This window comes from Saccopteryx leptura, chromosome 4 (assembly GCF_036850995.1).
Source record: "Saccopteryx leptura isolate mSacLep1 chromosome 4, mSacLep1_pri_phased_curated, whole genome shotgun sequence".
NCBI lineage: Eukaryota > Metazoa > Chordata > Mammalia > Chiroptera > Emballonuridae > Saccopteryx > Saccopteryx leptura.
In genome coordinates, this window is record NC_089506.1 from 30,445,109 (window position 1) to 30,459,530 (window position 14,422).

The window sequence follows — 14,422 nt, forward strand, 5'->3', positions numbered from 1 at the left end:
CTGAGTCTCATGCTCCTCCTTCTTTTGCTCTGAGTGCTTCCTCCAATCGGTTCCTTCGACCCCAAAGTAGGCGGGCCTGGGAGTAGAAACAGGCCGGACAGTAGACGGGCGGGGCAGACGAGTGCGGGGTTTAGCGGCCAGAGAGCGATCCCATTCTCTCGCCGGGGACTAGATTTTTCCCTACGTCAGCGGTAGTGAGCGCGATGTCGGGAGCGAGCTCGGACAAGAGCTGAGTTGCGTCAGTGGCGAGCGCGTGTTCGTCCCCGGGCGCGCGCATCCCTGCCAGCTCTGGGGCCCGGGCAGGGAAGGGAAATGATGGAGCAGGCGGAGGCAAAAGCGACCGAATGTTGAGTGGAACCTGCGGAATCGGCCGAGATGGGATCCCGTGCGGGCTCGCCCTTGGGGACCCTCCGCTTCCAGTGGCTGCTGTTGTTTGGCTTGGTGGGCCCAGTACTTGGTGGGGCTCGGCCAGGTGGGTGTCCGCCCCCCGGGACCTTTGGGATTGCTATTTCCTAGGGCTGGGACTCTCGGAGTTACCCCGAGGTGCCTGGGAATGGAGGGGCCTGGCCCGGCACTGGACTCAGTGGACTCGGTGTCGGGAGGCGGAGCCGCTCCGGCTGTGTGTGGACAGTGCTCAGACCCGAGGTTCAGGATCTGGCGTCCCAAACCCTTCTGGGCACGAGTCTCATGTCTGGTTTCTCTTCCTTCGTCTCCTCTTGACAGACCCTTTTGCGGTGCTCCCCACCCTCATCCCGCGCAGGCTGGGTCCCCAGACTGTCTCGGGATTACTTTGGATCCGACTGACCTCGGGGAGTATGCTGGGTGCGAGCCGAGGGTGTGCTCATGTTTAAATTCTTTTGAAATTCGGAGCTTGGTGTTGCTTGTGAAGTTAATGTCACTTGGAAAGAGGCCGGGAGATGGAATTTAAGGTCCCGGTTATCATAGTTTGAAATTTTGACGTTCATTTTATCAGCGGAGTCACCAGTAGGTCCACAGAGCTAAATTTAGTGATGGAATAAAGGTGTGTGTGTGTGTGTATTCATTTTTCTTGGGCCATTTTGTTGTTGTGGTAAGAATACTTCTTTTTGGAAACGAAATGCTGTATTTCTTTAACCAGTCTTTTATCTGCGTTTTTCATGAGTTTGTACTGTCTTAAATCCGGACAAATCTATTCTGTGTTAAAGTTACAGGATTTGTGTGAAATCGCTTTTGAATTGTGAAACTTCCCTTGTAATATTGGAGGTGCCCAAACATAGTGGAAGCAAATCGCCAACATTCTACCTTCTTTCTGGACACAACTTTATTTTGGCTCTTTTTATTAAATTATAGTTTTCATGGCCATATTTTCTATATCAGTTATAAAGGATGATGCAGAATGGTGCTTTTTACTAAATCATTGCGTTGAGATTTGTTCAAAGGTGGTGATGGAAATTTTCAGTGTATGGCCACTGACCTTCAGGAAACTAATTACCTTTTTTTTTTTCTTATCTTTGGTTTATTCTTTAAGTAAATTTGCCTCACTGCAGGAATTTTGAAGCTCTAAATAAGTGAAACTTTTTTCAATGGGAAGCTACTAAATTTTTTCTCGTTAAGACTGTTTTTGCTTTGGTATCCTGGATGGTTAACATTTACCAGTATCTAAGGTGAAGTAGTTTGTTTATACATCTGGACTTTTAGTAATCTATGATTCATTGTGTTTGTAAACATAATTAAGACTATATTTTAAATGTTAATGTATGTATTATTAGATAGTATAGAGTCTATACTAAGACTATCCTTATGTTTTTTAACTGTGGCTTTAACAGATTTTTATGGTTGTTCATTCTTAAGAATGAACAGCACACTTAAGAATGTGTATGCTTTCAAAATTTAGTCAGTGTTTATTGAACTCCTATAAATATCAGCTCCATTCTTTTGGAGGGGCAAAGAGTGACTCAATTTGCTAATTCTGTCTGAGGGATGTTGGGAAAGGTTTCATAGAGAAAGTGGTATTTGAACTGATTTGTATTGGTGAATGTTCAAGTAGAGGGATAGGAATACATTCTACACAGAAGAGTTTTTGCAAGAATATGGAGAGGTGAAAGAACAGGACTGTTAGGAATGATGAGAAAGTCTCCAGGCAGTCTATATGAAAGGGAGGCAAGTTGGGAAGAGTCTTCTGTGCTGTGCTATGAGGTTTGGATTTTACCCTGTAGACCAGTGGTAGTCAACCTGGTCCCTACCGCCCACTAGTGGGCATTGCAGCTTTCATGGTGGGCGGTAGCGGAGCAACCAAAGTGTAAATAAAAAGATAGATTTAACTATAGTAAGTTGTTTTATAAAGATTTATTCTGCCAAACTTAGCGAAAATCCGACATAAAGTACTTGGTAAGTCATTATTATTATATGCTTTAACTTGCTGTAACTCTGCTTTATAAATTTTATAAAGTAAAGTTACTTCCCTACTTTATAAATCACCATTACTGTGGAACTGGTGGGCGGTTAGAAAATTTTACTACTAACAGAGATCCAAAAGTGGGCAGGTCGACTACCCCTGCTGTAGACCAAGTTCTTTGGGTAAGAAGGTTTTCAAGTAGGGGGTGTTCAATAACCGGATTTGTGATTTAAGGGACCTGGCAACACAAAGGATGATAAAATATAGGAGGAAGAGGCTGGAGGCTGGGAGAGACCCGTTAGGAGGCTTTTGTAATAGTGTGTAGTGAGTCAACTCATGTTTGCTTACTGGAATGTTCTTCCAAAATCAGCTGACTAAACTTTTGCAAAACATGTACTGGAACCTTTTATGCTAATGGAAGAGGAATTCGAAGACTCAATAAGTACTGTCTACACATCAGTTAAATAGGTTTTGGAACAATTTTTACTGTCACTGTGTCAATGAGGAAGTGCAGTATAAATTCCAAACAGCTGACACTTACCTAACACTTTTTTTTTAAACTGGCACTAACAAAGGTAACTATGTATCATTGTGAAAAATAACAAAAGGAATGACATGTGAAATCTCTTCTGATTTTCTCTTTTAAGGTAGTAATTATGATGCACAGATCGAGAACTTTAAAAAAAGTCATTTAAAAAGACTAGCATTCTAAAGAAAATGAGTTTTAAAGCATACTTACTCATGGTGAATCACTGCACATGTGCTGCCAAAGCCAGCACACATGGTGAATCACTGTAAAATGAATTATGTAGTAAGTATGTAGGTCCATACTAATTTTGTTTTTTGGTAGCAAATTATTTGAATTTGATGTTTGTGTTTGTACTCTATAGGAGAGTATAGTCTTTTGAGTTTAAAGATAGTTTGTTTTTTAAACGTTTAAGTAAAAATGTTAAACATTTATAATTAAAATATGTACAGAACAAATTGCCAGGTTCCAACACAGTTTTCAAAACAGCACTTTAAATTTTACCTTACCAAAGTGTCAGGTACCTTTATATTTGTATTTTGTTAAAAATCCTGGTTTATTATGAATAACCTGGCCAAAGATGCAAGCTCTCAGTAACTGGAGCCTGAATACATGACATATAGCCTCATATTTTATATATCTATGTATCTATTTTTTTTCCCTTGAGTATCTGGTATATAGCAAAGTCTTGGAGTTATGCCATTCTTTGAGTCAGTGCTATGGACTTACTGCCTCATAAGTAAATCTAGTCCTCTTGGCATCTCAGTAGCTAACCCCTATGACCTTTGAAAGTTGGATTACACTTTGAATTGGTATAATTTTGTTTTCATATCGAGAGACTATTTTTCATTTTGTGTCAGTGTTACTGTAGTCAAATCATTTTTCCAACGTGATCAGCTGTAGAATACTTTTTCAATCACATCTTTTAAGAATTAAGTTAGGGAGCCTGACCAGTGGAGGCACAGTGGATAGAATAGACCTAGGATACTGAGGTCCCAGGTTCGAAACCCTGAGGTCACTGGCTTGAGTGCGGGTTCACCAGCTTGAGCGTGAGATCATCTTTGTGATCCCATGGTTGCTGACTTGAGCCTGAAGGTCACTAGCTTGAAGCCCAAGGTCGCTGGCTTGACCTCAAGGTTGCTGGCTTGAGCAAGGGGTTACTGATTGGGCTTGTGTCTTTTGGTCAAGGCACTTATGAGAAAGCAATCAATAAACAACTAAAGTGCTGCAACTAGGAGCTGATGCTTCTCATCTCTCTCCCTGTCTCTCTCTCTCTCTCTCTGTCTTTCTAAAAAAAGAGTAATAAAAAAGAAAAAAAAAACATTGTATCACCATTTGTTTCTTGTAAAAGAAAAAGAGTTAAGTTAGGGAACTTGAAAAGTTCACTTATTTTGGTCAGTTTTAAAATATGCAGTTGTTTGTGTATTTGTTTATGTTTTTATCTTAACATGAGACTCAGCGCATTTCAGTTTATAATGAGTAAAATGGTGTCACTGCCAAACATTTGTCATACTGTACGATAAAACCTGTTCCCATATGTAGGAAATGCCTTTTCCCTGTAGTCACATTTTTCTATCAGTGAGATATTTCATGGTTTAACTCATAGTAGGTGGAGCCCCCTTTAGTTTCCCCTTAGAACCGGCATGCAGTAGACCCCTGGAGGTGAGCTTTATTGATAGTTTAGAATCCTGCTGTGAATAGAGGCTCTGATCCTAGCTGCTCTGGGCATGGTTAAGCAGTCTGTGGCATAGCAGTACAATGAAATATAGCATTGCGATAAAAATGCCAAGTGTGTGGACCGTGTGGATCTGTGGAAAGCTGATATAAAAGATGTCAATCAGCCCTGTCCGGTTGGTTCAGCAGTAGAGCGTCGGCAAAGCGTGCGGAGGACCCGGGTTCGATTCCCGGCCAGGGCACACAGGAGAAGCGCCCATTTGCTTCTCCACCCCTCCGCCGCGCTTTCCTCTCTGCCTCTCTCTTACCCTCCCGCAGCCAAGGCTCCATTGGAGCAAAGATGGCCCGGGCGCTGGGGATGGCTCTGTGGCCTCTGCCTTAGGCGCTAGAGTGGCTCTGGTCGCAACATGGCGACGCCCAGGATGGGCAGAGCATCGCCCCCTGGTGGGCAGAGCTGTCGCCCCCTGGTGGGCGTGCCGGGTGGATCCCGGTCGGGCGCATGCGGGAGTCTGTCTGACTGTCTCTCCCTGTTTCCAGCTTCAGAAAAATGAAAAAAAAAAAAAAAAAAAAAGTCAATCATAAAAAATATAGCTGACTTTGGGTTGTATATGATTGTGGCAATTATGAAATCTATGTATGTATAGCAGTAAGGATAAGAAGAGGTTGTTTACTCAGCACATACCAAATGCTTACTGTAAGGTGCAAGAAACACGTAGCCAGTAAGATACTGTCCTTTGTGTCAAGAAACTTAAATTCCTTCCTAGAGGAACTTAACTTCTCTAAGGCATTAAAGCCTATATAAGTGGCTGGTATTTTTCCAAAAGAGGCACTTGAAAACAACAGCAAATGTCCTGTTTTCTTTTCTTTCTATCCTTTCTTTTTTAAATGAAGAGATGTGTAAATGTAAAAAAAAGTTGTAACACTTAAGAAATGTAAGCATATAGGACATAGCTGTGAAAATTATAATTATGTTTGATGATAGTTATTGATAATATATATGTTTATTTGGGATTGACGATGTGAATGGAATGGAAACGTGGCTCAAAATAGCAACAGTGCTTTAAGGATGTAATTACGATTTCTTTTCAAGAACTAATTTGGACAATATAATTATCTTTTTATTCTGTGTGGGGAACCTAGGTTTATTTTCTACAGTGAAAGTACTTAAAGGTGACTACTTATTTACACAATAGGCAGGCAGTCAGAAAGAAAAGCCTATAACCGAGAATTCACTTTTGTTTGCTTTGCAATTATTTCTCTCTACTACAGTAACCATTATGAAACGTATATTTGGACTTTCCCCAAAACACAGTACCTAAAGAGATCTAAGGAGTTAGAGCAGTGATTTTCAAGTGGTATGCCACAAGAATTTTTAAAATATGCAACCTGACTATTTAGTCAGGGACATTGACCTCTTTTCCTTTAAACTGTCAAATAAAAAAATTGCAACAGCCAACGTATAATAACAGCAGCTGTCTGGTGTGAATGAATCAAAATTATACCTATTTTTTTTTGTTAGATCGGCAAAAGATGGTTTTGTTTTGCTGTGCCATAGAATTTTAGTAGTTAGTGTGCTATGAGATGAAAAAGGATACAAATGGCTGAGTTAGAGGAAGCTGTGACACTGACACCTTTTCCTTTCTTTCGCTAAGTTTAGACACTTTAACCTTCATGTTTCAACTCTTACTTTTATCTCCAGTCCATGTTTTCTAGTAGTGTGACTTTTGATGCTGTGTTTATTCTGTCAGATTCGAATATAAGTTTATATTCTCTGTGGAGTTGATTGTATTAAGATTTTTATTTCATTGTGAACTGTATCTCCCAGAAGGCATCTGGGAGGTATCCTTAGTTTTCACACTGGGTGTTTCTGGCATTTAGTGGGTAGAAGCCAGGGATGCTACTTAACATCTTACATTGCACAGGAAAGCCGCCCCCCCCCCCCCCGCCACCCCAAACAATTTTCTGGCCCATAATGTTAATAGTGTTGAAGTTGAAGCTTTATATAAATGATGTTAATGCGCTTTCCCTATAGCAACATGTGAAACGCTATTTTTGTTCCCATGAGAAGGTGCTATACATTTGGAATAAAAAGAAAGGGGGGGATTGGAAACATCTATGCAAGGTATGAACAGGCAAAAAAAGAAAGATCAGAACTAGAAATAAGAAAGAAATTTTGAAAAAATATAGCAAGAATGATTTTCATACTACTAGTGTATATTACTATTGAATGATATAACCCAAGTGTGTACATTTTATGTTTTGGACATCCTTATGACACTGAGAAAGTGAGTTCTTAGATTTTAAAACCAAGATGTTATTTTTGGGTGTTATAATTTTGAAAGCCTTTTAAAAATAAATGATTAATTGTGTTTCCCCCCAAAACAAGAATTGTGCTTTAAAATGGGAAAGAAGGAAAGAACATTGTATCTTTTATTTCTGTACTAGATTTTTATTCTTTGCTAGCAGTCTGTATAAAAGAGCTAGTTTCACTGCCTGAAACCAGCTGTCTGACTTACAAAGTCACTTAACCTATTTGAAGGTGAGAGCTCTTTAAATATCTGCCTGCTCATTTGTAGTTCTTTTTTCTGAGATTTTTTTTCTCTGTGGTATTTGCTTCTGAGTTGTGATAAAAAAATTATTTTTGTTGCATATTGTTCAGCTTCTAGTGTAACAGTTATTTGAGTCTATTAGCATATATATATTATATATACATATATATATTACATATATATATCCCTGTCTGTAATGATTTACTTAAATGCTTTTTTTTAAATAGTTATGGAGTCACAGGAAGTTGCAAATGTACAGGATGATTTACTTCTTATCTCACAAAGCATCTAACCTATTACCCACGGAAAGCATTCCATTCCTGCCACCTATTCCTGCCACCACTTCTAGAGGGACTGTCATAGTAGTTGGACAAAATACCATGATCCGAAATGAAATTATTAAGGATATTATTGAAAGTTGTGTATTTAGGAATTTGAGAAACAAAGTAGTTGAAAGGTTTATTTTGGGAGAAGAAATAGTACTGTGCCTCAGGTAATGTAGTAGTAAGGATATTTCTGCATGGTGATTTGAAGCCTGTTAAGGTTTCTTTTGACATCTAAAGATTTTAACATAGTATGTCAGAAATATGCCTTGCATTTGCTCATGGTTGCTTTTGTGAGCATTTTATTTTAGTTCATTTCTGGTGTTTTTTGACAGAGACAGAGAAAGAGTCAGAGAGAGGGACAGATAAGGACGGACAGACAGACAGGAAGGGAGAGAGATGAGAGGCATTAATTCTTCGTTGCGGCAGCTTATTTGTTCATTGATTGTTTTTTCATATGTGCCTCGATGGGGGTGAGGGGATACAGCAGAACGAGTGACCCCTTGTTTAAGCCAGTGACCTTGGGCTTATGCCAGCAACCTTGGGCTCAAGCCAGAGACCTTGGGCTTCAGGCCAGCGACCTTTGGGCTCAAGCCAGCAACCATGGGGTCATGTCTATGATCCTATCCTCAAGCCAGCGATCCAGCGCTCAAGCTGGTGAGCTCGTGTTCAAGCCGGCCACCTCCGGGTTTTGAACCTGGGTCCTCCTTGTCCCAGCCCCATGCTTTATCCACTACGCCACCACCTGGTCAGGCCATTTCTGATGTTTTTATGTAATGACTTGCAGCCATATTTAGATAGTATATCCCACATTATAAAGATATAAAGGATTGATGGGTAAAGAGTTGGAAAACTGTTAGTGTGACATGATTGTATTCCATATGATACAATTTATATTTTCCTGTTTACACTGTCTCTTTTAAAATCTCAAGTTAGATAGAGTTATAGACATTTTCACATATATGTACAGTGTTCTCTTGGGGAAATTTACATGTAAATATTTAATTTTAATCTGTATTTTCAGAAATCTGAGAGGCATAAGGCAATTAATGAGTGAATGAACATACAGATTGGCTCCAGAAGTGGAGAGCGTGGCGGGGGAGCCCAGGGAAGGCGGGTCGTAGCGGTCTAGGTGAGAGGTCAATAAGGCTGAGGAAAGGAAACAGCTGTTGAGAGATGCTAGATAGTCAATAATTTAAATAGTTTATGCTTTTTTTAAACAGAAGAAACACTCTTTTTCTTCAATTTTAATTTTAAAAGAAATATAAGGGTTAGAAGACATGTTCATTATAAAAACAAATTCAAACAGTACATTCATATCCGAGTGCAGTAAAAAAGTTCAAGTCTTTATCTCATTACTTTCTGGTTCTAATCCATCATGGTAACTACTTTAAACAAGTTTGGTATGTTTACTTATGATATTTACATGTTTATGACACATTTTATAGACTCATGTATGTAGCATGTGATATAATATTTCATGAACACTGTAATACAAAGTTTTATAAAGTGAAAAGTCTCTCATCCCACTCCCTATAGGTAACTACTTAACAATGATTATTTCTTTAAAATTTTTAATTGTTTTTTAGAGAGAGGGTGGAGAGAGAGAGAGAGAAAGAAAAAGAGAGGGAGAATGAGACGGGGGAAGATGCAGGAAGCATCTACTCATAGTTGTTGCTTCCTGTCTGTGCCTTAACTGGGCAAGGCCAGGGACTCGAACCTGTGACCTCAGTGTTCCAGGTTGACACTTTATCCACTGTGCCACCACAGTTCAGGCAAAAATGATTATTTTGTTATAGAAGATATGAAACTACACAACAGTAAAGAGAAGAGTAATGAACTTCTGTGTACCTGCTACCCAGATTTAGTATAATTTCATATGTATCTTCTTCTTCAATCATACACTGGATTGTTTTGATGCAAATTCTAGACATCATATCATTTGTCCTTGAATATTCAGGATGAATCTCTAAGACATATCTTAGGACTTTTAAAAGAAAACTTCACTCATAATATGCTTATTACACTTAAAAAATTCACAGTTATTCCTTAAGATTATTAAATATCTGTGCTGTATTAAAATGTCCCTGATTATCTCAGAATTTTTTTCCCATTGATTTATTTGAATTAGAATCCAAACAGGTCTGTACATTTATAAGGCTCTTTTAGTTCATGCAAGTCCCCTCTTCCTCCTTTCATGGCATTTATTTGTTGAAGAAATTCCACTTAATGAATTTCTTTCCTAAATTGATTTGCTGAGTGAAAGATGTGACTCTGTTCTTCCCTCAGTGTTTCTGTTTGTGTATGCCAGACTTACGTCTCCTTATACTGAATGCAGTTTAAATATATAGTTTTCATGGTCCTTAGATGGTGACCATCTACTTCAGCAAGTTCACTGAAAAAATTGACATGTCATTGCAATGATGCTGGAAGATGAGACTGTGCTGAACTTATTGAAAGACTGTGTCTCAGACTCCCATATGGGGCTCTCTTTCCTAAGGGATTTGTGTGGCCAATTTTGATTGCACTCAAATCTTCATGATTGTTTTTTCTTCAGTGTTAATCAATTTTATCTAAAGTTTACTTTTTTAGGATAGATTAAATGGCATTAATTACATTTGATATAATCATTGCATTGTTGTGTATTTATTTATTAGAGTTAATCCACCAGGCATTAAAAGTAACTTTTTCCTCTTACTGTCCTTTTCCATTTCTTAAGTATCTTAATAGTATCTCAGGGATGTCATTTATGTTGGACGAATGAAAAGAAATGGGAGGTGGGCAAATGCTGTTAGGCTCCTCATGTCTCTCCCACATCCATTTCCCCACCAAAACAGTTCTTGTGTGTACCTCTGTGTGTGTGTGTGTGTGTGTGTGTGTGTGTGTGTGTGTGTTTATAGCTTAAGATTTCTTTTAAGAAAAAGGTTTAAGGTTTATAGTTAAGAACTGTTTGAAAATGAAAACCTGTTTGAAAATGATTGCTGTGCATATACTGTTTGGATAAAGACTAGCTTTCTGTGTGGAAGTCCCCGGTTCAATTCCTGGCCAGGGCAGGCCAGGGCATCCAGGAGAAGTGACCGTCTGCTTCTCTACCCCTCCTCCAACCCACCCCCTTCCTGTCCTGCAACCTTGGCTTGATTGATTGGAGGGTGTTGACTCTGGGGGCTGAGGATGGCTCTGTGGAGCCTTGCCTTAGGCGCTAAAAATAACTTGGTTGCCAGCATGAGCCCCAGGTGGGCAGAGCATTGGCCCCAGACTGGATTGCCAGGTGGATCCTGGTCGGGGCACATGTGGGAGAGTCTGTTTCTCTATCTCCCCTCCTCTCACTTAAATTAAAAAAAAAAAGACTGACATTCTTTTGTAGTAAATTCATTCTCCCCTCCTTACACTTATCTATATTGCTATTTTCGTGTACACTATATATATATATATATATATATATATATATATATATATATATATATATATATTTCAGTATAGAAATGTCAAATGAGTTTTTTGATTCGAATGGTCAGCTTTTGAATTTTATTATATTTTGGTACCAGGTAGTTTTTCAGGTTCACAGTTACATAATATTTATTATTTATTTTTCTGTAGGCTTTCAACAGACCTCACATCTCTCTTCTTATGAAATTATAACTCCTTGGAGATTAACTAGAGAACGAAGAGAAGCCCGTAGGCCCTATTCAAAACAGGTAAGTTATCTCTTGAAAAATATGTATGTGTGTTTAAGGTGTTTTGTTTTTTTCCAAGACAAATGTGTTATTTTCAGCAGTGATTGGTTCAGTGAGTAAATATTGCCCAAAGATTAAGTACAGAACTATACGTAGAGCACTGATATTTATTGAATATTACTTTAGTAAAAGTGACTTTGGTCCTTGGTGTCTTTTTTAACAGAAAAAATGGTCAACTTGAAACAAAACAGAATGAGAGTTAAACAAAATTCTAGGACCAGGGTAGGAATTGATTACATAGATTTCTAATCCTCAACTGACTGCTGATGGTTGCAGTGGTTTTGTTGTAGTAATAAAAAGGAACCTCTCTCTTAGTTTGCGATAAGTAGACTGCTCATACTGTATTTTCATGGGCACTGGAGAAGAGTAGTATGTTATGTGCGTTTATTTTGTGTTGGGAATGTTCACTCAAAAGTAAGTTTTATCTTCATATTGGAAGAAACCTACTGTGCTGTTAATGGTGTAACCAATGCACAAAAGTTATTTTTTATATGATTTTGTCTTACTATAAAGTTCAGAAACAATATATTGGGACTTCAGCTGACTTTTCAAACTCTTCAACTTTGTAGAATTATGATTTAACTTTATTATAATTTAACAGTAACATTTAAGGAAGGATATAGTTTATTCCCCCTGAATTGCTGATATATTTATAAATATAAGGCAGATCGCACCTTGTTTAGGGGCTGGGCCTTGTAAAAGGAACACTGGAGTGAAAGTCAGGAGGTTCTTGTCTCAGTCCTTCCCAGGGTACTCTAACTAATTGCATAGGTCATTCAACTTCATTTTCTCCTCTATTAGTAACAAATCAATTTTAAGATTTTCCTCCAGTGGAACAATTTATAATTTTTCCGTGTTTTTTTGAACTGAGCATTCTACCATTTGATTTTATTTTGCCTTAGAATAGAATTAATTTGTGCTTGTTTAGTTATTTTTCTTCTTTTCTTCACTAGCATAAGGATTATGCTTTCTTTTTTGCTGTGTCTCTGATTGTATCTTCATCAGTAGTACTGCACTCACAGATACTTGTGGTCATAATAAATGCCATTCATGCATCCCAATATGTATTTGGAGATGTGGAGTCACTGTTTAGGCATTGGGGATATGTCAGGGACCAAACCAAACAACCATTCATGCCTTTACAGAACTTCCACTTTAGGGGGTACAATAAACAAATAATATAGATTAATAATACAGAATACTTACGATGGTAAAAAGTGCTCTGGAAAAACTTAAAAGCAGGAAGGGGAATAAGGAGTGTAGAAACAGAGGTGGGGCACGGTAATAGGGTTTGTATTATTTTAGTAGTACAGCTGAGGAGGCCTTATTGAGAAGGTGACCCAGGAGTGAAGACCACAAGGAGAGGGATGAGTGACCCTGGCAAATATTTGGGGAAAGAATACAGAATCATGAAACGATTCTGACTTTCAGAATTTTTCTCAGAGGAGACGACAGTGACATTTTTATTATCAGATGATTGGCCAAGAGCAGAAAGGATAGAATAGGCACAGGCCAAAACGGTGGTGATGGAAAGAGCTTGGTATTTTTGATGCCTTAGTGGAGATGCAGGTGGATCACAGAGACTTCTCAGGTTCCCACTCAGGATGTGGAAGTAGGATGCCAGGATCTGGGATTTGGTCTGGAAGTCAGACGCTGATGGGCCCTCGGAGAGCGAATCATGCCATTTGTTGGCAAGATGTTAACTTAGAGTCCAGACACTATAGGGAAAATAAGAGGACACTTTGATAATGTTATTTGTGAGTCCTTCCATGACTTTTCTCTTTTGTTAAAGAGTTAAGGCAAAGTTCAGTCTCCAGGTTCTAGCGATTATATCAAACACTTCTGGCTAAGGAAGTGGTGAGTTGCCGGTTAAGGTGTTTCAGAATTGTTTGAGGTAGAGAGGAGGATCCCATGAGCTTGAGGATGTGTAAATGCAAGTAATCTTATCTCAATTCATTGACTCTGGGATGCTATCCGGGGTAAGGCCCACTATCATTTAATGTGCCACTAATTAAGAAAGAAAGAGTGCTACCAGTCAGACCACTTACTGTGTCTTTGTCTGATGCATCTTGCTTTCAGAGATGTTCATGTGCAGGGGAAAAATGTATTTTAGAATTGATGAAATGAGGTAAGTCATGTGAAGATATAAAATCATGAGAGTGTGTGTTTCTGTTCAATTTTCAGATAACTAGAACCAGGGATAATCTCTTGAAACTAAGAAGTTTATTTCATTTAAACGAAAGAAAGAACTACTTTTTACTGTAGGCAATGCAGTAGGACTTAACAGAAATAATTCCTGAAGCTATTGCTCAATTCTAAATGAATTTAAGAAGAGTTTAGATAAACATCTTCCATAATAGGTTATTAAAGGAAAGCAGGGATGGTCAATGTATTTTTATTATTTAAGAGCAGATATCAGGTTCTTCTGTAAAATAATTTTAGTCAAAACCAAATTATTTTAATTGAGGATGGAGTTTCCAGTGTCTTATAAATACCTGTTGTTGAAAAGTAATTTATAGGATGGCGTTTTATTGTTATTTTTTTCCTTCTTTTTGCATTTAGGTATCTTATGTCATTCAAGCTGAAGGAAAAGAGCATATTATTCACTTGGAAAGGAACAAGTAAGAAATTTAATTTACTCTGGCTTTTCAGTAATTTTTTTCAATAGTGTATATAGTTCCTTCTCTAGTTAGATTTTTTTTTTTAGGGTAATAAAAAATGTAATTTAATGTGAAAGTAAACAATTGAAACTGTTTGCTTTTGTAAAATCAGTCAAATATAGTTTCTAAATTTACTTATGTGCATGTACATATATCACCCCATTCCCTACATACAATTTTTGGGCTTTATACGCACTCTCAAAGGACCATTGAGGCTTGAGATGAGCGTTGAGTAATGACAAAGATTTGTGCAGGACAGAAGAGGAAATGACATTTCAAGTAGAAGGAATAACATGAACAAAGATGAGAAGGTCGTCACATAATAGTGCTGGTCTGGTCCTGAGGGGGTTTATTTGGAGTATTAGGGAGAAAAAATCGGGAGACAGAACATATGCTGGTGAAGGGCACAGAGTTTTTGAGTCAGATAAGTTGGAATCCTGAGTCTCAACCTCATAACTCTTCCATTTTGGATACTTGAAACATCTTTCTCAAGGTTAATTTTCTTACCTTTATAGATGTTAATAGATTGATAAAAATGGAGAATAATAAGAGTAGATGTTTGGAAAAGGCCATACTATTTTA

General features: G+C 38.3%; 1 protein-coding gene across 1 annotated transcript in view; it reads left to right on the forward strand.

Moving 5' to 3' along the window:
- Positions 1-102: 102 nt before the first annotated feature.
- ADAM9 (ADAM metallopeptidase domain 9) overlaps positions 103-14,422 on the forward strand; it is a 133,040-nt gene continuing 118,720 nt past the window's right edge. The window contains exons 1-3 of the mRNA XM_066380389.1: positions 103-472; positions 11,044-11,141; positions 13,743-13,801. Of these exons, the coding sequence (XP_066236486.1) occupies positions 376-472; positions 11,044-11,141; positions 13,743-13,801 (254 nt within the window). The 5' untranslated portion in view covers positions 103-375. The remainder of the gene's footprint in view (positions 473-11,043; positions 11,142-13,742; positions 13,802-14,422) is intronic.